At 42.2% G+C, this 24,240-nt stretch overlaps 1 protein-coding gene across 2 annotated transcripts in view; it reads right to left on the bottom strand.

Moving 5' to 3' along the window:
- Positions 1 to 11,022: 11,022 nt before the first annotated feature.
- CLIC5 (chloride intracellular channel 5) overlaps positions 11,023 to 24,240 on the bottom strand; it is a gene marked incomplete at its 5' end in the record, with an annotated part of 78,853 nt that continues 65,635 nt past the window's right edge. For both annotated transcript variants that reach the window (XM_082276900.1, XM_082276901.1), the window contains 2 exons: positions 11,023 to 20,208; positions 22,459 to 22,640. In XM_082276900.1, coding sequence (XP_082133026.1) covers positions 20,041 to 20,208; positions 22,459 to 22,640 — 350 coding nt within the window. In that variant the 3' untranslated portion in view covers positions 11,023 to 20,040. The remainder of the gene's footprint in view (positions 20,209 to 22,458; positions 22,641 to 24,240) is intronic.

Genomic DNA, 24,240 nt, shown 5'->3' with positions numbered 1-24,240 from the left:
AATGGCAAGAAACCCAGCTCCTGGATGTTTAGAAAACCCAGGCCCTTGCATTTCAAACAATTTCTTGTTTACCTCCTCCACAGCTGTCACCTCTTGAAGTCCTACAGGGAGTCAGAAGCAATTCAGTGCTAGAAAGTAGTAAATAAAGAAATACAGAGAATTGCAAAGAAAGGACCAGCAGGCCTTTTTTTCAGAGCTCATATTCACTGGTGCTGCAGACATGGCATGAATTTTCAGCTCTCTGGGACCCAACACTTGCTATTCACAAAGTTGGGTAACCACCTGTTCCTCTCAACCACTGCATGTCTGTAACCTACACAGCCAAGAGGTTTTTACTACAAACTGCAGCAACTCTGGGTTCATACCACTCCAGGCTGCCCTTCTGTGAGAAGCCACACAGCTCCTCAGGATGCTCCTGATGGCAAACACCAGGAAGGGGTTGACCACTGGGTACCACCACCAAGCCACGGCTCAGCTGGAGAGGCAGCTGCAGAAATCCAGCTTCACCCCAGGTGGGGTTGGACACACAGGGTCAGACGTCCGGTATGAACCAGGACCTGGGTTTCTCCCTGCCTAGAGAGCATGTGGGCATGCACCACATTTTTAAAACAAGCAGAGAATGCTTTGAAACTGGCATCTCCACCACTGCCTTCGGTGCCCACAACTATGTTTGCACAAATATATGAGGGGTATCAAGAATTTTATAATGATACTCCCTCACCCATGGTTCCAGTTAAAACTGCTGTAATAAACAAATCATACAGAGCACATCACTGGCACCAGAGGCTATAATTTTCTCTGAGCAGAAATATTACCAAAAAGAAAAAGAAAAAAGGCAGGATTTCATCCAATTTAGGAAGAAATCTATGCAGACCTTTCCTTTCATTAAACTGCTCAACTATTATTAAAGGAAAGTCAGTAGCCAAAAATTCTTTGATGATGACATTGAATCATTTGATGACAGAGTATTTTGGGAAAGGCTACAGATGCAGATCACTGGTAAAAACCTTGAGTCCCAGGAAGAATAATCTTTCAAATGTCACAATACTTTCTCTTTTGTGGGGGAACACTTTCAACCCTCTTTCACAAGTGAGCTCTGCATTTTCTCTGAAATTCTTTGGTTTTGCAGCTATGAGGAATATAATATGCGATGTCTTTCCTTCTGAGGCTGCCGGAGATCTTGACTGATGGCAAAGATAAAGCAAGTACCAAACAAGAAATCTTGGTACTGCAGCATATGAAACATGCAGCTCTCAAGAATACTGGGAGCAGAGGTGTTTACTTTCTTATTTTCCTGCTTAAAACATTTCATTAAACCACAACGAAAACATGGGTTATATAGTGAACAATTCATCACCCCATGACTCCTCATTACTCAAAATTCTGTTGTCTACATATCTTTATGTTTCAAATATCCCTAATAATTTATTTTTCACTAATTTTTAGCACCCAGCTGTGGGGACTTTAAAGGAACTACTTTTGAAGGTGCTGGTCAGTGCTGTTCAGAGGAGGAAGTTATTTGAAGGTGCTTCTCTTGTTGTGTCACCCCTGTCCAGTGACACTGACCTTTTACATGATCTTGGCTTTTTTTTTTATTTACATGAACCTCTCTCTCTAAGTTCTGTGGAAATGCTCCTATTCACTACACCAAATGAGCACCTCTTAAAGCACATGTTAAACTCTATCCCAAATCAACAGACCACATAATCCCCTTGACTTCAATCATGGATTTAAGGATAACTATGTGCTCATGCATTTTTTCAGGCGGCAGTCAAAGAAACAAAATATGTGATCCAAGCTGCATCTGGCCAGCTTTTATCACCTCCAAAACAAAGCTGTGGGCTACCTGTGCCCACCCCTCTGAGACCAGAACAGTAATCATTTACCACAGAGTCACAGAATAAGCGTTTATATCGGAAAAGACCTTTCAGGTCAAGTCCAACCATTAACCCAACCCTGCCAATGCCACCACTAAACCACATCCCAAGGTGTCACATCTATACATCTTTTAAATACCTCCAGGAATGGTTACTCCACCACTACCCTGGGCAGTCTGTTCCAATGTTTCACAACCCCTTCTGTGAAGAAAATTTTCCTAATATCCAAACTGCCCCTGAAGCAACTTTCCATTTCCCCTTATCTTCTTGCTTGTTATTTGGGTGAAGAGACCAACACCCAGTTCTCCACAATCTCTCTTCACGTGTCTGTAGAGAGCAAGAGGGTTCCCCCTGAGCCTCCTTTTCTCCAGGCTGAGCCTCCCAGCTCCCTCAGCTGCTCCTCATCAGACTTGTGCTCCAGACCCTTCCCCAGCTCCGTTCCCTTCTCTGGGCATGCTCGAACCCCTCAATGTCTTTCTCATCATGAGGGGCCCAAAACTGAACCCAGGATTCAAGGTGTGGTCTCACCACTGCCCAGCACAGAGGGACTGAGTCACTTCCCTGGTTCTGCTGGCCACAATATTGCTGAGACACAAAAGATGTTCGCCACATGCCAGAGGACAGCAAATGAGTAAAGCAAGCAGGTGACAACTGTCAACCAAACATAGCCTATTCTGGTGCCCTGGAAGGAACAATTCCTTTTGAGATGCTGTTTCACTTAAAAATGTAATTTAATTTCCAAATGCTGAATTTCAATGAGATATCCAACTTTAGTATCCTGGTTAGTAAATGAAGATTAACTGTTTTGGTGGGGTTTTGAGTGCATGTCCAAACCAGAAATTTTATTTGGAAAATTTTGACAGGATTACGTTTTTTAGTGGGAATTTCCTTTGGGCTGAAAAATGTTTTCATCTTGGATACACACTGCTCAGAAGATCTTTTAACTGGGAGCCACACATACAAGATCTATGAGCTGTGCATTCAAATTTTTGGAACGTGACGATAGCATTTAGCTGTTCCCCTGGGACCTCAAGTCACCTGTGCAGCAAGATGTTCCTGACTAGGTCTCTGCAGGTGATGGACCACACTCAGTGACGACATCAGGATTTCCCTGGCCTTGTTACAGAGTGGATAAAAGCAGGAGCGGAGCAGACCTGCAATGTCCATCCCTTTGGCTGTGTGTTGGTTTCGGCTGGGATAGAGTTAATTTTCTTCGCAGTAGCTAGGATGGGGCTGGTTTGGGTTTGTGCTGGAAACAGCGTTGACAACACAGGGCTGTTTTTGTTATTGATGGGCAGGGCTTACACAACAGCCAAGGCTTTTTCTGCTCCTCACCCTACCCCACCAGTGAGGAGACTGGGAGTGCACAAGGAATTGTGAGGGGACACAGCTGGGACAGCTGACCCCAACTGATCCAAGGGATATCCCAGATCATAAGGCATCCTGTTTCAGAAGAAAGAAGGAAGGCTGAATGTTTGGAATGACAGCATTTGTCTTCTCAATCACTGTTACATGTGATGGAGGCCTGCTTTCCTGGGATGGCTGAACACCTGCCTGCCCATGGGAAATGGTTAATGGTTTGTTTTGTTTGTGTGCATGGGTTTTTATTTACCAATGAATCTATTTCTTAACCCACAAGTTTTCTCACTTTACCCTTCCGATTCTCTCCCCCACCCCACTGGGGGATTGAGCGAATGCCTGCACAGTGCTCAGCAGCTGGCTGGGACTAAACCACCACAGGCTGCTGCAGTGGTGGTGGCACTGAAGGGATAAGGGCTTCTTGGTCAGTGTTATTTATCAATTGCATTATTTAGCCCCAATGCATGGTGGACCTCAACCCTCGGCATGAGATGGGAGATCAAGAGCTAAAAGGGAACATGGCACAGGGAGATGTGGCAAACGTCAGGAAGGAAGAAATGGCAACGAGATTATCACGGTTATTCAGTGTCTGGTGTCCTACATGGTCCCAGAAATAATGGAGCACTTGGGGACTCAGAGAGGAGGTTTACAGAGCATGGTCTGAAAATGGTCAGAGCATGGTCATTTTTTCCTGGAGAACCAGCAGATGGCAAAAAAGGCCCTAAGGAAACATCATTCTCTTTGGCTCTGACTGTGTCACCCTAGCTCACTGTCCCTAGGTTTCTCTTGACACAGCCACCACCTTTTCCCCTCTTCTTCCTTTCTGTGGAGGAGAAAACCCTCCTGTGAGCCAGGAATGGGAAGGGACTGAGGGTCCTGTTCTTCATATGGTATCTGGGAGAGGAGCTATTAACCTGACCATTTGAGTGATGAGTGAACATCTCTGGACAATTGTCTCTCTGCAAATAGAGGTTCCAGCATGAAATCTTTATTTCATTTGGATTGCAAAGTCATGGGAGTAGCAAGTGGCTTCAAGAACTTACTATATTATTTGCATATAGTGTCATATATTTTCATTATTTTATTGCTATTACTATGACAGGATGTCAGACTGTGTGGAAAACCTCTTTCAAAGCTTGCTGGCGTTACCCATGGATTATTTGCCACCATCCCTTATGATTTCCTGTAGTATTTTCAGAGGAAGGAATTAACCATGTGCTCTGCCATCACCTCCTGACAGAGCCAGACAGGTTCTCACTGCTCATGCAAAATACTCTGGATAAACACCATTCTTGAGTCAAGGAGTGCTCAGGAAACCCCTAAACCCGTGGACAGAGTTGTGGAAGTTGTAGCAAACAGCTGGGACAAGGACATTTTCCAGCAGCTCAGTATTTGCCTAGCAAACCAACCTCCATAGTGTCGGTCACAGACCCCAGGGGCTCTGTAGGTAAAACAAGAACAGCATACTGGGCAGAGAAAGGAGGGACAATCTCTGCACTGCCCAGGGTGGTTGGTGCTACCAAGGTCCCACTTGGCCACTGTGACTTCTGGCACTGGGAAGTGCAGTCAATTTAATTCAGGTTGTGTCTCTCCCAAAAAAGCAAATCATAGAAGTATGTTAAAATGTGATTTGTTGAATGGTGAGCAACATAACAAGCCACCCCAGACAACTGCTTTTCCCAAGCCTTCCCTTCCTGACAGGCAGCTGGAACTGATAAAGCCATAATTGCCCCTTCCACTTCAGAGAGCATCGTGAGGAGGGGTGGGCAGAAAGCAGCCTCTGTCCTACCTTGTGGGCACAGGACTCTCATGCAAAGCAGATTTTGAGTGGAACTGGTGCAAGGGTGTAGAGAAAACTTTTTCTTTTATTTTATTTTAATCAAGCATCACAGATATTTGGAATACCTGTAAATACTCTGGTCACTCTACTCTTCCCAGCCCTGGTCCTGCTGGTCTGTTGGGTGCTGGTGCAGACGGTGGAGCAGAGCTCCATGTTGCTCCTCCATGGCACAGATGAGCAGTCAGTGGTTTGGCTGACAGAGGAGCCCCAGAATCAGGCTGGTCTCCTAGGAAACAATGGCATTGTTGCCCCTGAAATAAACATCCTGGTGGGCCATTTGTGTTTATCTGGTATTTCCATTCTCTGCTGATTAACCCAGCCAAGTGAGGTCTTCATGTGGTAATTACAGCACAGTTCATTTGTGTGTGTTTTACAATGGTGTTGATATAATCCCACTAGAGCACCCCAAGCATGTGCAAGGAGTTCCCACCAGAAATCCAAATAACACCCCAGCACTGCTGACAGCTTAATAACATGACAAAGTTCAGTCTCGATGGATGTCAGGGACAGGAATGCAGCTCAGGCTGCTCTGACCTGGAGCTTTCAAAATACTGTACAGTTGAGGCAGAGTGTTTGACAAATAATCTTTTCTTTGCCTGCTCAAATCCATCAGACGCTACCAGGTGCCATGGAGAGGCCACATGCCACTGTTAAAATGTTAAATTGAGTGGCACAGCCATTGCAAGCTCTGAGGAGGGACATTTATCTTTATTATTATTGTTATTAATAATGCAGATATTGCTGTGCATTGCATTCCAAGGTATTTTTGCAGCACTAAATCATCCAAACACCCATCGATGGCCCTGATAAATCACACAATAAACCAAAATTCAATACAGCTGTCAGCCCAGACCCCAAGCAAAATCTCAGCGAGCTTAATTATAAAGTTCAGGCACAGACTGAACCTGCTTGCAAGGGGACGAGGGCAGCCTGACACGGGGATGAGGGGCAGGCTGGCACTGCCACTCCAGGAGCTTGGGAAAGGCTGTATCAGCCCTCTCCTCCCACTCCACAGCATCCCAGCACTGCCACAAGCAGCAAGGTGGGGATAGCTGCTCATGACAACACCTCTCACTGTTTTCCTCTTTCTGCTCTTTCCACACTGCTTCTTTACTTTTTCTAATTTATTTTAAACTGTTTCTCTCTTTGTATTATTTCTACTTTTCCTTGTGCTCTTCTCCTTTCCTCCCATCCCTTCCCTCTTTACCATCACTTACCTTCTGTCTCACCATCCCTGTCTTGCTCTCTCCCTCTTCTTCCCCTCCCAACCCCCCCATCAAAGCGAGGAAACCATAACCCAAAGGAAGAACAAGAGTTGAACCTGTGCCAACACAATGGGCCAAGAGGCTACATATGGAACCAGCAAATCACAGAGCCATGAAGGATGTTAGTGATTTAAAGTTATGTATATTGAAGTCTGGATCTTAAAATGAATCCATAATGGTAGAGGTAACTAATGGAGAGACTTAACTGACAGCAAGCAGAGTTTTTTTCTTTAACATTGTTATGTTCCCACAAACTCCTCTTTTCCTGTCCCCACCCTTCCCCTGCTCCCCTTTCTGATTAGTTCAACATCCACGCTGACAATGAAAAGCTAAAGCTGCTGCTTTATGAATAAAGATTTTACCCCATACACCATAAATATGAGTGCTGGTTGCAGAACAAGGCATCCAACTGGCTCTGACAGCTGTGGGGCTCTCCCTGGGGAATCATGCCAGTGGCAAAGGATAGGGAATATTCCCAGCAGAGTGGGCAGGCAGCACAACTCTGTCTGTGGTGTGATAAATAACTTTCTGAGGACTTGGGATTCAGCAGAGGTGTGGTGCCAAAGCCAGCTGGTCCTGTGGCAGTTCAAATTCCAACTGCACTGATTTTCTGCAATCATTAAGGACGATAAGGGAAAACCCAGAATTAAAACCCACTGCTCAGAGGCAAGGATGTCACTGTACATGTGTGCATGTATAGATAGGTGTGCATACATGTACAAAACACTATACAAAGCAGCACTACAGTAAAGCATTACTATACTTGCAAAATCAGCCCAGAGTCAGGAAAGATCAAATACTGCTCATCTGCCCCAAATTTCCTACTTTTTGTATGCAGCCTTGGTGGTGGCACTGGAACCTGAGGCAAGAGCTGAGGGGCAGGAGCTTCTGAGCACTCACAGCTGCATTTGGAACTGTAACCCAAATACCTGCCTTTACTACTTAGTGTATATGTGTATATATATTTATACATTTATATATATAAATACGCATGTGTATCTTGGCTCAGGCCATCTAGTACCCTCCCAAACTAACCTTTGAAATCAGTTGGAAGCTCATTTGTCTGGAGGGTGTTTCTAACAAGCCATTTGCAGGCATCTGTTCAGTTGAGGAGGGTAAACCAGTAGGGACAGGAGACATTTCGTGCCACTTTGTCCCAGAGATTGGGAGTGATCCTAGTACATTGAATTTACTGGTACAGCAGTTCCCTGAAATCACAGCACAGTGCAAAAATCACATTTTAAATAGGTGAAACAGAGCATCTAAAGTGAAAATGCGCCTCTGAAGTTTTCAGTCTAGATTCCCATGCTGTGAAACATCATGCCGTGCCCCTTGGGAACACATGAAGTGATCTGATGAACGTTTGTGAAGCAGTCACAAGCAACACTGCTGCAGAAAGCACATGATACCATGACTATTTTGAAGAGTTTCCTAACAGGCTGAGCAATAAGGAATAAAGAAGGCCCAGCACCACTCTGAGCCAAGAAAACAAATTGCATCACCCGTTCAGGGCATCGACGGGGCAGGAGCTGTGCAGGATGTGGTGCATGAGCTGATGAAAGCTGGTACCACAACCCGTCCACACCAGGAGTTGGATGAGGATTACATGAGTGACCTGAACTCCAGCAGGTTCTTCAAAGTCCTTCCCTTGGCACCAGTAATGTTCTTTAATGTTGTTTTAACAAAGGGTTGAGGGAAGGGGGACTTCTTGAAATAAATTCTGTCTCACACTTCCCAGTGAATGTACTTCCATCCAGCTTTTCCATAAACCTGTGGCTTTCAGTGTGAGGGAACCAGAAGAAATCCCCTCTATTATTTCTGCTCTAGAAATCAGGAGCATAAGGGTTACAAGTCTTACGTATGCACTAAAGAAAACACCTTTTCTTCTTGTTTTTGGCAGTTTAGGCTTTTGAAACTGCTGCACCTTCTTCCCTATGGCATTAAATTCCCCTTTGCATTCTGCAGTGCTGATTTAGGGAGAAACTTAAACAGATTAAAGTCTGTTTAAGCACCCAAGAGAGAAGGGTTGCATTTCCCTCTAGTTGCTGAAAACAGGGCGGGTTGGAAATTTGCCACCAGCTGCTGGCATGGCCATGCTGGGCTCTGGGATGGTGGAGGAGCCAGTTCTAGTCCTGCTGAGGAGTGACTAGACTGCGGGTTTTCCTTTTCCTCCAGGCTTCTCCAGAGAAAGGCTAGATCCTGTCAGCGGTGGCTGAATATTGGCCAGATTATGGGGCATGTGGGTATAGCCTATATTTATTTTTTTAAAGTATATATTTGTTTGATGTTTTGCAAGCATCTGCTTAAGATTTCTGTGCTTATCTAACAGGAGGAAAGAGGCCATTCTTCCCAAAGCCAATTCAGTGCAAGAAAATGTCATAACACTGCTGGGCCCCTTCGTTTCATCCTTCGCCAGAGGGACTCCATAGTTCCTCTGCTGCTCCTTGGAAAGCCAAGAAGCAAAGGCTGGCAATTAAAGGCATCTGCTGGGCTCATGAAAGGAAAGGCATGCACGAGATATGAAGGATGGATGACACCTGAAATGTCTAAACTCTTGCCTGGCGCAGACTGGACCGATTGCAGCATGTCTAGCAGGACGTGTGGAGTGTTATGTCAGGTATTGAGATAAAAAAGAAAACTGAAACTAAACCCTCCTTGACAAAGCTTCCCCACAACCCATCCCTAAAGGAAGAGGTGCCAGCAGCTCTGTGGAGCCCATCAAGGGCTCTATTTTTTACATGGCAAGTAGGAAGACACAGCAGTACAAATCCCTGTCAGATAGACTGATTGCCTGGGTAGAAGTGATCTTTCAGAGGCCGAATGACCAAAAAAATGACCAGCAGCAGTGAGACATTGCTGTGGAAAGAGGAAGGCTTTGGCTTTGTTCAGAGCAAATGCATAAGGAATGATAAAATAAAGACAGGAAAAATGATACGTGATCCAGGTTGTTACTCACCCCATTTTTCATCATTCAGATCTGCAATCACAATCACTTATCCACAGAAACCACTTATTTTACACAGCACCTAATGGATCTGATGCACTCAGTTTTACTACCCTAAAACATCACCTAGACCAGTGTCCAGAGAGCCTGAGACCAGTGTTAGGTTTGTTTGTACAATGAGAGGAAACAGAGCTATAGGTAATAATTTTTAATTAAATAAACACTAAAAAACCACCAGTGTCAAACATTTTTTGTGTATGGTCAGTAGGAGAAACTCCAAGGGTTGGGGCTCCTGGCACCACTCTGTGAATTATTCGGTACTGACCACAACCAGAGATGCTCATCAGGATGGAGCAGTCTCATACCCGTGGTTCTGGCAGGACAGTGACATGCTGGAGCTGTGCAAAGTGTGGGTTCCTATGAGAAAATGCACAGCAGTGTCCCCAGTCAGCCATAACAGTGCATAGCAACCCTCAGCAGCTGAGTGACTGAACAGCAAAGTTGAACTTCCATTCAGGACTGGCTAGAAAATAGTCAAAAAAATATATATTTATTAGTTCTTTGATACATCTGATGGTGAGTCTTTTAGATTCCCTGGTTTTCCTTCATGCTGCCATGACTGGAGAGAAAGGGAAAGATCACATCTGCTATGAAGCTGCACCTGGGTGTTTGCACATTTAGAGCTTACTCCAAAAGCCATCAGCCAGGGCAGACTCCTACAGTGCTGGACAAGTGAAAGGGTATTTCAGCACTAGTTAGAGCAGAAATATTAGGCTGGCACTTACCACTTTGGGTCTGGAGAATTTGAAACAGATGCCCATTTTTATATCACACACAACATCAAAAGAGATGTGGTACCAGAACAAGGCAGGACTAGAGAGATGTGGCCCTCTGAATACAATCTTTGGTCCAGAAGAGAAGTTGACGTGTAAATTCAGAGAAATCCTGCTTGTTCCTCTCCAGTTGCAGCTGCTGGACGATGAACTCTTGTTTCAGATGGAATGTGATTCCCTGTCATTTCCCATGAGAGGGATTCCGAGCCTCTGTATCTAAAGTATCTCTGGAATTGGTTTTCTTTGGGGAAGCTAAATTCAAAGTTCTGTGCTGGAATTCAGTTTACAATACTTCACATTTGTGCATTGTAATCCCAGAAAGGACATCCTGGAGCCAAGGCACCCAACCCTCGCGTGGCTGTGTCTAATCTCTCACAGCAGAAACAATGTAAGAAATGAGGCAAATGGAAACCCACTTCCTGACGGACTTTCTCTCAACCCAGGCATTCAGAAACTTCTTGACTTGGAAATTGCTTCCAAAGTTTCATGTTTAACAACACAAATGGATCTGTTCTTCAGGAAGTTGGTATGTCCATATTTGAAGCCCATATTCATTTTGATCTGCACAGCATCATCCAGTAAAGGGCTCCAAAGTTTAATTACACATTGAGTAAAAAGTTTATTCTCTCTGATTGCTTTAAGCTTGCTGCTTGATTATTTCATTAGGAAGACATAACCTCTGATATGCGAAATAGTGAATAGTGACACCCCATTTTGCCCTGTCCATTATTTTATAGATGTGCATCATAACCCCACCAGTTCTCATATCCCATTCTTAGAGTAAGGGATGACTATAGCTGTATTCAAGCTCTGAGCACACTTTTTTTTCTTGCAGGCAAAGAAAAGTTGCCTGTTTCAGAAAAAACAATTAACAAAATTAAACAAAAGTTCAGCCATAACCCAATGAGAAAATAAACCACTTTTATTCAAATTATCAGGTGTTAATCACTCTTGGAATATAATTATAAACAGTTCCAATTCAGGAAGGTGGGTTTCTTCATTTAACACATACTCATTTGAAGGATACAAAAGAAATACTTGCTTATATATTCAAAGGCCTAAAATGAAACAATGAGCAGATACATTTTTTTTGTGTTTAAAAATTAAATTAACTCTTTTTTCAATAATAAAATATACTACCTATTATACAAAAAGGACATTATTTTATTCACAGTTGACAGAGTAGTCTCACAATCATAATATTAAAGGTGAACTGCAATGACATTTTAGTTATATTTTTCCTATTATTGTAGACTATGAGGGTTAGAGCAGCACACGAAGGCCCTAATCAGGGTCCTGTCATGTAAGGAGCTGCACATGCAGAGAACAAATACATAGTTCCTTCCCCAAAAGGTAGCAATCTAATCTAAAATTGCACATTAAGAGAGGCTGTTCCTTGACTGAAAAACACAAGTATGCAAAGGGATTTTATCCTGGCTCTCTTTCTTATCTGATGGAGACCCCTGGATGGACAGTTACTTTTCACTGTCAGACACTATAAAATAGTTGTTTACAAATAAATTACTTTTCTTTGAAGCCTACCAGGTCTCAGTTTAAAGACCTGAGTTTATGCTTTCTCCATAAGGGTTCCTGATTGTGCTTTTAGCCCAGTACTTCAGGTGGGAGTCCTGAAGCCATTAGGCATTTCTGGGATTAATGACATTTTGGAGGAGAAAATCCAGTTGTGAACTCAGGCCCTGACCAGTATCTAAATATTTGAGTGTCCTTTCAAATGAGCTATTTTTGCCTGTATAACATGCTGAAGAGGTACCATGTCTGATCATCACGTCATGGTTCACTGCCCAAATTTTGCCCTTGAATGTCACTGCAGTTTTTAAGCAACTGTGGGTCCATTGGGGGGTCTCTGCACAGATTGCTCATGCAATGGATAGGAAACTTGTCCACATATCTCTTAAGACTTTCAGACTGGTTCCTGCCATCAGTGGGCTCCCCTTCCTCACTTTAAACCTCAGACCCCCTCAAAGTAACCAGAACTGTGCCCCAAATGAGTCAGGATTTAAAACCAAGTAGGTCTGGGAGGGGGAAAAAGCACTTCTGCTCACACCCAAATCTTACTATGCAACTTGGTTTTGATCTTCAGGCTTTAGAACTGAAACCAGGTTACAAAAATAAATCTATTGATCTCTAGATCATAATTTTCTAGGAAATACACAGCAGGACCCTTCATTAAAAAAAAAAAAAAGGAAAGGACAAAAGGGAGCAAAGGGGGGTTACCATCATAGCTCTGAGGGTTTGCACAGATGAGGACCCATTCTCCAGGAACCAAACCAAGCAGCTGTTGGGAATTTGTTCATAGCCTCTGAAAACACAATCAGGAGCAAAAGCTGTCAAGTTTGCATCAGGAAAGAGGGTTGGGTTGGGGATTGGGGTTTTTCACCCCAAATTCTTACTGTTAATACTGCCCAGCAATTTCCATCACTAAACAACACAACATACTCCTGGTTTCTTCGAAACACAAGGCTTAGAAACAGAACAGGCATTGGAAATGAGAAGTGAGGCAGCAGCGGGGCAGCTCGGTGCACTTAAGGGAACATTTTTAAGCCATTTAGCAGGAGTTTATTGCTCCAGCACTGGAGCCTTTGAGCATTCAAGCACGACAGGGTGTGCATTGTTGTGCCAGAACTACCCGCCCTGGGTGTGTGTGGTGTGGGGCAAGAGGCCAAGGGCTGTGTTTAAACGCACCCGCACGAGAAATGTGATTTAGGCAGAACAAAGCACACTCCTGTTGTGCCTCCCTGTGATTATAAAATAGATCTGTGTCATTATAAATAGAAAATGACTGGTGACAAAGATGCTGCTTTGACTCACTTCTGAGGCCAAGCTCCTTCGCTGCGGTTCCTGATGTCAGACCAATTTAGCGGCTGTGCTGCAGGCGAATGTGTCTGGTTTGGGGTTAGCCAGTCCACATCTCATGATGGCTTAATCTCATTTTAAAACAGCAGGGGATTCACTGTGGTCCTTTGCAAGTATGGCTCCTTCACCCAAGGACGGCTCCGGACACCTTCAAAACACATTATGCCCACTGCAAGGCTCAGATTGCTAAACAGCAAATTACCTTGTCCTCCAAGGGAGTGCCAAACTTTCGGGGTCTGTGAAGCTGAGATCCTGCTTCCACACAACTAAGTGGTGTGGTTCGTGTTTATTCCAGTGGGAACCAAATCAAAGACATAGAAATAATCGTGCTGTTTCAAGAGTGTAAGTTTTCCTCTTTATGCCACCTTCCATCCCAACAAACTTCACAGCATTATTGAATTAAATAATGCAGATAAATACTCTGAAAATATATATATGTATATGCATATGTATATATATAGTTTTTGCATTGTACAATAGGTAATTTAAAAGAACCCAAAAAAACAAACACAAACCCCAAAAACTCAAACCAGAAACTAGAACTGAATCTGAAGCCCCTATTGCAGTATCTGGAATATTCTGTTTGCTTATTCCTAAGCATGTTCCTTAAAACAAACTGCAATCTTTCTGCTTCAATAATTTAATCAGAATCCCACTTCCATTTGTATTTTATACTGCAGTTTATTCCCAAAGCTGGGGATAACCTCTCATTTCCTGAAAGCTCTTAAAAACTTTCTTAATGAAAGAGTAGAGAAATCTGCTGTTTGCAAATTCTACTTACTTATTGCTTACTTCCAAACTAAAGTAGTTAATTTAATGAAGGAGAAAAAAAAGGAGTGAAAAAGACTAATTTGGTGCCCGTAGCCATTTCCCAAATTCTTCAGTTTATAGACCTAGAGAGACAGGGAAAGAGCAACTTCTCAGCAGTGCAGTAGAATAGGCTAAAATGACCCTCTGAAACCCAAGCAATTCTGGGAATTAAAGGATGTTCACTCCTCTTATGATTCTACACTGCACACTGCTTTTAGGGCTCCCAGTAGTACCCATTAGCAATAGCCAAGCTTTTCTGCTTTAATTTAATTTAATTTAATTTCCACCAACAAATTCCACCCTGTGGTGAGAATTGACAGTATCATGTTGAGAACCATTAAAGCATATTTGGATTGTTTTCACTTCATGTATACATAAAAAAAAAAAAAAATCCCCCACCCTTCTTAGCTTTCTTTAGAGAAGCCACTTCATAATAAGAGTGAGGCAGACACAATGGAGGCATCGTTGTGCTGTGGGATACCACCATAGGGAGTGTGGTTGGAGATACAGCAGAACATGCCTTGGCATTACACTGCCAGCATAGCCTGGTCCCAGCTCCACTCTGAAACCCCCCATGGGACCAGAACAGAGCCTGGCAGCACCACTCATGTCCCTCCAGTTGCCACCTGGTGTCCTCCTTCTGCACTAAGACCCTTTATGTCACTGCTGCCTCCTTTTCTTCCTGGGTGTACGCTGTTCTCTCTGCACTAGAAACATCTTCATGCTTATGCCGCCTTTGGCTTTACTGGGAATTCCTATTGGGAATTCCCCCACTGGGAATTTTGCCACCAGATTTCAAAGGGAAGAGAATAATAACGCCCTTCGTTAAAACAGGCTTTTCTGTCATGACTTCTAGGCCCCTCTCCAGGCAGGCAGGCAAGCACATGTTTAACATTAAACACATCAGTAGTCCCTATTCACATGCTGGAAGCCAGAAATTCTCATTAGCACTGGATCATGGCTCCAGCTGAGCTCTAACACTTCAGACAGGGAGCCGGGCAGGAGGAAAGGTGGCCCTCAAACCTTTCATCATGGTTGCACCATCACTGGTGGAGCAGTTTCGGCTCCTCCAGCGGGTGGTGGGTCCCCTTGGCAGCAGAGGCATGACCCGCTGAGCTGTGACAATGTCACCATTCAGAGCTGCTTAGCTGATGAGCACAGCTCAAATACACCACATTCAAACGTATCCTGGGGAGTGTTTTCAGGATTAGCATCTCTCCAGTGAATGGTGAAAGGGGAATGATTTGGGGCAACAGGGGAATAAGATGATTGCTACAGTCTCTGAGAGGCTGCTGAGTCCTATCTGGGGAGTGCCTGAGGGGTTACACGTGATTCTACAGGCTTTTATGTCACGTGTTAAAAAATGGACAGATCAAGCTTTGGAAAATAGCATTGGATGGGGTTTCTGGGCCTTTCTGGGGCCGAGTGCTGTTTGGAATGTGGGACAAGGAAATAAAGCAGCTGAATGCTCTCTGCTTTCCCTGCATGTGAGCTGGAAGGGAAGAAAAGGGAACAGGACTCCTCTTTTCACTGCTGAGCACTGTCATAGTCCAGGGTCCAAACCAGCACATCCCTCCTGAAAGGAGGAAATGGGAAACTTGTGACTTAGAGGGAACATGTCTACTACCTCAGAGAAACCCCTAGGCAAAGCCACCCTCAACATGCTGCCTTGCTCCTGTCTGTGCTGAAATTCACAGTCCAGACTAAACAGTATATCACTCCTGGTTAAAGTATCCCAGATGAAAAGACGCTTTTTTTTTTTAATGCTTTTAATAACTGTTTTCTAAAAAAAGAAAAAAAAAGAAAAAAAAAGAAAAATCATTACCTCCTTCAACTTCTCAACAAGTATAAACCTCACAGCTTTCCTGCCTCCTCTGGAATTACTAAGTCATTGCAGACATCAAGATTAATGAAGAGAAGAAAGATTCAGCAAAAAGGCAAAATCTTACTGGAAAAATATTTCTTACTATCAAAAGTAATTCAAGAATAATAAATACATCTAGAAGAGTAATAAACAAAGGAAAATTTTCTGATGCTTAAAAGAATACACATGAAGAAGGACACAAGAGTTTTGGGGTATTTTTTTTCTTTAAAACACCTATTCATTTTTTTAAAAAATAATGCTTCCATGTGCTTCTGGTTTTACAGGAGTGTGATTTCCACTGGCTAAATTTTTGCAATACTTTCAACTCAGCTAATTAGCCAAACTCAGGTGATGCAGACAGGGCGCTTCATCCTACCAGATGGAAGGGTTACACTAAAACACAGTTTTCCATGTGTCCATCCACAAGAATCCTGCTACTAATCACTGAGGAAATGGTTATGACTAACTTGGAACTGAATTTGAGCACAGACAAGAGAGGGAGAAAGGTGTTGAGGGGTTAAAATAAAATAAATACATATTTTTAAATAAATGTTATATGGAATTCAGCTGAGTTTCTTGTAGGAAACAAAGCTGTCTATTTTCCTTGTGCTATAGACTGTCATTCCCCCCCTGGCAGTGGCTTTTCAGTTGATGCAAGCAGAGGAGTAACCTGTAGCTCTGTATTCTACACTAGACCTGATAAAGCAATATCATTATATGATTTCTATAGGAAAAAATGTTTCTCAGAAGCCCTAGTTTAAACAGACTTTAAAAGGATACTCTTAGTCCTACCTGTGCTGCAAAATGACCTCCTGGCAATTCAAACAATCTAAGAGAGAGTAAGGGTAACTAATCTATGGGATCCTCAAGAACTCCCATACCACTGCTAATAGAAGAAAAATCAATATTCATTCCAATATGAATAGAGTGTTGGATTGACTGAGCAGGGAGCTTTGAAATAAATATCTAAGAAATGTTTGGATGAAATGGACATCTTCACAGACATTTGGTCTGCATTTCTGAAATGTAGATGATTAAATCCACATTGTTGGCTTCTTCCCTCTCTGCACTATGTCTTTCTTTACATCTTGCAAAAAAATTTATGAACAAAGTTATTGTAAATCTGCAATGTCTGTCTTGTCACTTAGATTCTTTTCAAAAATGCTGCCTTGCCAATGTAGATATAGAATCCTGTATGATTAATATTTATTACTTATAATTCTAAATACAATGGAATACAAAAATACTCTGCCTAAAGGAGTCTGGAGCCCTTTAAAATCTCATTGGTGATGGATCCTGAGTCTTGAGAACTGAGCTCAAAATCTTAGCAAAACACTTTTCTATGTAGGATTTCCAGTATTTCCTGCTTCTGGCTATGGATAAAGCCAAAAAGCACAAAGGTGAGTGAAAGTTACAGATCTGAAAAGATGAGCTTGAATTTCAAACCCAAATAAAGGTCAGGGAATGCCTGAACCTGTCCCTAATCTTGGATCAGCCTATAATAAAGTTATGAGTAAAATGCAAAGCTAGGATGCAGAGTGAGAACTGAATTCAGACAGAACCAGCACCGTAACTGAACACTGCTCCATTTCCCTCTAATATTTTCTCAAATACATCATTATATTTTATCTAGATATTTTGGAATATTGCATGAAAAATGAAACTATTTAAGGATTTTTTTGTAATTAATTTAAAAAATATTAGCCTGTGGACTTTCAGATTTTATTATGAAATCTTAAAAAGTTTTTTAAGAACATGGAAATCATCTGAGAAAAAGCTCATTGCATTTATAGATCATTTTCTTTTTGATATAAGCCCAACCATTATTAAACATAATTTTTTAAAAACAGATGCAGTTTGAGGTCACTGAAATAAACTGTGATTTGGCCCTCTTGTATGAAAAACAAAACCAACCATATAAGAGCATTTCAGAACTATGAGATTCAGCAAAATGATGAAGATTCTGAGATGGAAATCAGGGCAGACCCTGGTTAACCTGCCTGAGATCTGCTGCATGTTTGCACAGTCTTCTTTTAGGAGCTAAATATAATAAGCAGAGAACAAGAATCTGCATCTTCTTCCATGCCTTTTATTCAAAGATTCATTGCAACTGTGACTAAACAAAGCTACTGATTGAAGTGCAAACCTGGGAAAAGACAACTGAGAAAAATGTAGTTTGTGTCGATTGACAGGGTCATATTGAAAGTAAAAAATCCCCAGGACCATTGATCAGAGAGAAGACTTTCCACCAGGAATAAATTTTCAGAGCTTTGCTAATAGCACTTTTCTAAACTGACTGAACCATCCTGACCCATGTGCTGAGTGAAAACAAAAACCAGAAAGACAGAAAGAAAGGATCAAGTCAATTAAGATAAATAAATAAATAATTAATTGCAGGAATTTTAAAAAAGAAAAAAAGGAAAATAATATCACAATAATTCCAATCTCATGAAGAAATGTTTTTAACAAGCCACATGTGCTTGTGCAGACATTTCTAATCTCATTAGATTTTTCTGGCTGCTATTAGTGTTCTCTGAGCCAGCTGATTTCTCAGCAATATTTTAAAGAGTGCAAACCTTTGCCCTCCAGTCTAGCCAATGCTAAAATAGCCCATTCTAGGAGAAGACTTGGGAGTTCATGGATTTTCTTCCAAGGTTTTGAAAGTTCAGAACAAATTGACCATTGCATGCGAAACAATAGTCAACTGCAAACTCTCTTCAGTCAATGAACAACATTCTGCTCCCAGCTGGGTTAGTGTGAAAAGTGGAATTATCCCACCAAAGCAAAAGGATGGTTTCAGATTGTCATCAGCATCACACAGCAGAGCCTGACTTTCAATGTTGTTCCACATTCCCAGCTCTCTGGCTGGAAACAAGTCTGCTGTGAGGTTCCCCTTGGTCACAGCTCACCAGCTTTGGGTTCCCCTCAAATCAGTGCAGCTCTAGTAGCTCTGATCAGAAGAGGAGCCACATTAGGTTACAGCTCACCTTCACTTTATCTTTTAAAACAGGAATAAATCTCCCCCAAACTGAAACCTCTGAGCCATGTGCTCTGCTGTACATACTGGAGCACAAGAGTTTCAAGTGAAAGAGCTGTCATTCTGAATTTGCTAAAGGAACATGCAAACAATCACTAGTGTAAAGCAGAAGTGCCAGGCAGACACCGCAGACAGAGCAAAATCATCTCTTTTAGAAGAAAACCTAATTCAGAATCTTGGAACCTGGATCAATAAAGCCTGGGTGAACGGAATTGAGGCATCATGCATGGATTTCTGCTAGCACACTTGCTGAATTCCTGGCTGGAAACATGCCTCTCACTATGCCAGCCTGGCCTCATTGAGGCTCTCACAGCAAACTCCTCCTGGGGTGAGATGATGAGCACTTGAAAGTGACCCATCTGGAACCCAAGGCGACAAAAGCACTTCCCCTGCCTGGAATCCGTGTGCAGCGACAGCTTCCCACTGCTGATCCAAGTTTCCCAAGATAGCAATTATAAAGGAACTGGCAACCATACAGTCAAGACGACAATATCCTACGTGGTTTGGTTTGCTGTGCCAATTCCCTCTGTGGGTTCTGGAGTCAATCTGCTGCCCCTGTTATTGCTGTGTCTGTCTGTCTCTACCAACCAGCAGATCCACTGGGCATTTTGGAACAGGCCCTGCTCTTCCAAGGGCTGCCTGCTCAATTGCTCATTCACTGTCTTTTGCTTTAAACATTCAGATCCAACACCACCATGCAAATTTTATGCAGAGTAGCATCTGCAAGTCTGACATATTCACTCAGGCTTCCCCCTCTCGCGCCAAGTTAAAAATAAATACCCAATAAAGTTCTGGGCCTGCTAAGACACAAGATGCATTCAGAGAGTTTATTTAAATATAACTGCTAAGAGCATTTCTGCTTTAGGGTCAAACTCCTATTTTCCCCCTCTCTCTCTCTTGTATTTTGTTCATGCCTCAAGGATCTTAATAGAACTGGGGAAAAAAAGCATCCTTGAAATAACCTAGAGAAGAACCAGTTCTATGTGTTCCTAACTCTCTTACCTGAAATTTCAGCTATTTTTAAAACTCTAAAGAATACAGGTAGTGATGTACCCCCAACACAGAACAAGAAACTAGTCAAGTGGGCTCACTTCTAATACTGATTGCAAATAATACTAGTTGAGCCAAATCTTGGATTAGACTTCAAAGGGTCTCCATCCCCCCATACGAGCTGCCTTCTCTTTTCCCCAGGGAGAGGCAGATTTGTCCCTGCCCAATACACTTGGAACAGGTGAAGTCATAGGGATGCCAACCAGACAACATAAGGATAAAGTACATCTTAAGGCAACAAGGAGCAGAGTCTGTAAAAGGGGATACTGAGCCACGGCTGGGGACAGTTAGGACTTGCTGAGCCTCTTGGCCACATCTGCATAGGCTTGCTCGATTTCTTTGTCTGCTGCACAGGTGTTGGTGAACTCGTCCCTGGCGTAGGCGTTCTTCAGGTACCGCCACAGCCCCGTCATCTCCGCCGGGAACTCGAAGTTGCGGTATTTCTTTGCAACAATCTAAAGAAAAGATAAAACACGTTAAAAAAACCCACCTCACTGGTGATGTATCTCCAGATTCCTTCTTAGGGAGCTTCTTGCTCTTTTCTGTCATATAATTGATAGCAAACGAGAGGAATGTTTGGAGAATTGGGGACTTCCAGAAAAGCCTGAGAAGTGACTGCTGGTTGTCCTCTATCTTGCAAGGCTGCTGCTTGGCCTAAGGACACTCTAAAGCAACAACCTGGCTACTGTCACCAAATTGCAACTGTTACGGTACTTGAATTTCATTGATTTTACCATATTAGGGGTTTTGGGGTTTTTTTACAAGTCTTAAGTACCTCACTTAAAGCTGAGAAACCACATAAGAAGGGGCTGAATCATAAAAAGCAAGACAGATTTAAGAGAAAGGCATTAGTAATGATAATAACATATTTTCATATTAATTGTTATATTTAACATTATTTCATATATGTATATGGTATTATATTTTTAATATATGTAATATATTTTGCCTGGCCAATTGTGTCAGAGGATATAAGCACCTACAGCTGTTGGAAGGCTGTCTCCGTGTTCATGAAAAGGAAAAATTCAGGGTGGTATGGGCACCATGGTTAGGAAACCATGATCTAATCTAATAGATTTAGCATCTATTAGAAACAGGAGCATTGGGGTAAACTGAGGGAGAAAATGGTTATTTCAAGACTTTTTAGACTAGGAAATTGTCTATCAAGGCAATTTTTCGATTTCTAAAAACACTCAGGCCCTTATTCAGGAAAATAGTTAAGTGCATACTTAATTTTAAGCACCTGTACAGTCCCATTGAAGTCAATGGGATTAATGTGTACTTAAAGCTAGTTGGTTGGTTAAGTACCTTGCTGGATTGGGATATTTCAGTTTCCCTATAAGAATATACCATATAGAATAAGCTTGTGGTGACAGAGTGAACTAGCTGATAGGAAGGGATGGATTAGCTAATTTAATGTGTGCTTCCAATCTCTAATTTTTCTGACAGTATAAAATTGTTCCTGGGCATAAATTACATACATATGTGCCACAGAGTTCCCCTTTATTTTTAAAGCACATGGTAGAGCTGTTTTCCATCTCAGATTTCTTAGGATAGTCATGTTCTCAGAAACAACTGTGATTTGTTTTTATTACCAGGATCCATTTTGTATATGCAAGCCCAAATCCTGTCCTAAACTGCATTTAATTAAGCATTCTTGCCTTCCATTATGCTTCACACGCATATGGGGAAGATAAAACCTGCTGAGCAACTTAAGTCAACATTTTCAAAATTTCCAACACACATCTTCCATCAAATGAAAAAATAATTTACCCTTTTCTTCTATCTGTAAAATGCTTTTCAGGCAATATCCTATGGCTATGCTTGTCTGAGAAAAAATTTAATTCTCTTTTGACATCTTTCATTTCATCCCCAGGAGACAAGAACCAGTGAGGGGCCACACATTCATTTTGCATTGTCTGACTCCAACGTCACCAATGAAGATGAGCCAGAAAAAGTGCTAAACCTGTGAGGATATTATCACATTTCTTACCTGGTGACTTATGTGCTTTTTAATTTTTTTTTTCCTTTTTGCATGTGTGCAGTCAGCTCCCAGGCTCAGTTTATGTTTTGGCTCACAGAGCCAAATTAGATGCATGACTTGGCTTTAATTCCTAGTTCGCTAGCTTGCCAAGGTCTGCCAGGTACTTGGGTTATTCTAAAGCAACATGTCATCTGATAAATTAAATAAATGCAACATTTAGAAGTCAAGATGATGTACATGATTTGCACTATACCAGCAACCATAGTATATCTTAAATCCTGGACCTTGGCAGTGACTTTGATTTGTTAACTTCTCTGTGTGAAATACCAGATGGAATAAATATTCCCCAAAGAGATGGACTGCTGCTCTTAAGTTACAAATGGGTGGGAACTGACTAAAGATTTGACATGTTTCTTAAGGGTATTAGGAACTAATTAATATGAAATGCTGCTGTTACTTGCAGCAGAGTAAAAATAAAGAGACAAGACACCTAGAACTTAATATTGTCTTCACCACTATATTAGTGATGGGATAGTTTTCCCATGTACTAAATATGTTCCTTTAGTTAACCTGTAGGAAACACTGACAAGCAAAAGTGTGTTTCAAACTGATCTTCTAAGTCTCTCTGCTGAAATACACATTGGCTTTAGCACTCAGCTGTCAGAGCAAGGCACATCAGTGTCAGATAAGGCTTCTTTGATGATCTCATGATATCTTTTACCTTGACAACGTGGAGTTTGGGCAGAAGGTTGCAGTCAGCAAGCGTCAGGTCATCTCCATCCAGAAACTTGCGTTTAGATACTTTCTCCTCTTCAGTGCTGTCTGCATCAATCTCCTCTGGCAGGGGAGTTCTCAGGTAATCATCCAGCTTCTTCAGAGCCTTCACCAAGCCCCTTTCAAGAGCTTGTCCAAAAAAAAGCAAAGAATAAGTGATTAGGGCAGGATAAGAATTGTTAATAAACACTCATTTTCAATGGCTACAGTAGTGCCTAGAAAAAAGCCAAGAACCAATTTCTTTGCTGTTAATTTGTGCTCCAAAGCCTACACAATCCAATGGCAAAGTAGCCCAGCAAGGTATGTCTGCCTGAGGATAAAGCTCATCCTGCAATGGGAAAAGGGACACAGGGACCTTGGTGTGCCATGTCTTCTCCTGATAAACAACAAAAAGCATGAAAGAGATCACAGAAAGAAAAAAACAACTTGTCAATATGATACACCAAAAAACCACATATTCCCTATGATATTCTTCTGGTCTGTTGAAAGCCATCACACAGGAACTGGAACGCTGTACACTGCTCCTTCATTTTCCTAACCAGCCACGTAGGACTGCAATGAAGAAGAATTTTCTAGCATTACTTCAGCTCTGTCAAGCCTTAGTTTTACTTCTTTCAACCCCCTTCCAGAGTAATTAAAGGCAATAGCAGTAATTCCAAAGATGCTAACCAGAGCTCCGTGCAGCTGAAAGATATACTACAAATTAGATATTAGCCATTGTTAAAATTCCCATTTAACTCTGGTTCAGCTTGGGTGCAAATGCTCTTTTTGAGAGATCCCAAATAGGGTCTCTCAATGGAAAGGAGACTCCAGACCTCTTAGTTCAGTTCAGTTCAGTTCAGTTACTGAAGATCACGTCCCACACTGCTGCCATCTCCAACAAATTCCAGTCTTCAAATGCCACGTAGACCTCTAAGGCAGAGTGGAAATTTTTCACCCAGGCAAGGAATTTGTGTTCTTATGCTTCACTCTCAGGATAACAGAAAAATTTGCTTGAAATAATGCACTTACAAAAACCTGAATAACTCTATGCAGATTTGTGTCTTACTTAAACTGCAAACACTTGGGGGAAAGAAGGGTCTTTCGTGTTTCTGTTTGAAGGGTGAAAAGCATGATGGAGTCCTGGTCCCCCACAAGTGCCCCAAAGTGCTAAAGCAACATAAATAAGAAACAGCAAGAATTTACAATGTGAAAAAATAACAACATGACTTTTGGGCTTAGGGCCAGAATTTCAGCTGGTGAAAATTACCTGCAGTGATTTATACCTGCTGCAGATGTAGGCTGGAGTCAGTATTAATGGCTTAATACTGTAAAATCTTATGTCTCTGAGTAACTTACTGCCACTGAACTTAGGGGAGAGTTACTCAGGTGATGTAGCACTACAAGGCCTATGGAGATAAAGTCCAAGGAGCAATGGGTTCAAACTGAAACAGGGGAAATTTGGTTGATTATATGCAAGAAATTCTTGACTGTGAAATAGTGAGGCACTGGAACAGGCTGCCCAGAAAAGCTGTGGCCCCATTCCTGGCAGTGCTCAAAGCCAGGTTGGATGGGGCTTGGAGCAAACTGGGATAGTGGGAGGTGTCCATGGCAGGGGGGTGCAACTAGATGGTCTTTAAGGTGTCTTCCAACCCAAACAATTCTATGATTCTATGGTTCTAAATATATTTATGGACCACAACAGGTGCTCTAAAGGGCTGCAGCAATCACCTTTCACAGAGAGCCTTCC

This window comes from Coloeus monedula, assembly GCF_965178545.1.
Source record: "Coloeus monedula genome assembly, chromosome: 2".
NCBI classification, from domain to species: domain Eukaryota; kingdom Metazoa; phylum Chordata; class Aves; order Passeriformes; family Corvidae; genus Coloeus; species Coloeus monedula.
The sequence above is the reverse complement of the archived record's forward strand: the minus strand, read 5'-3'. Positions and strand labels throughout refer to the sequence as shown.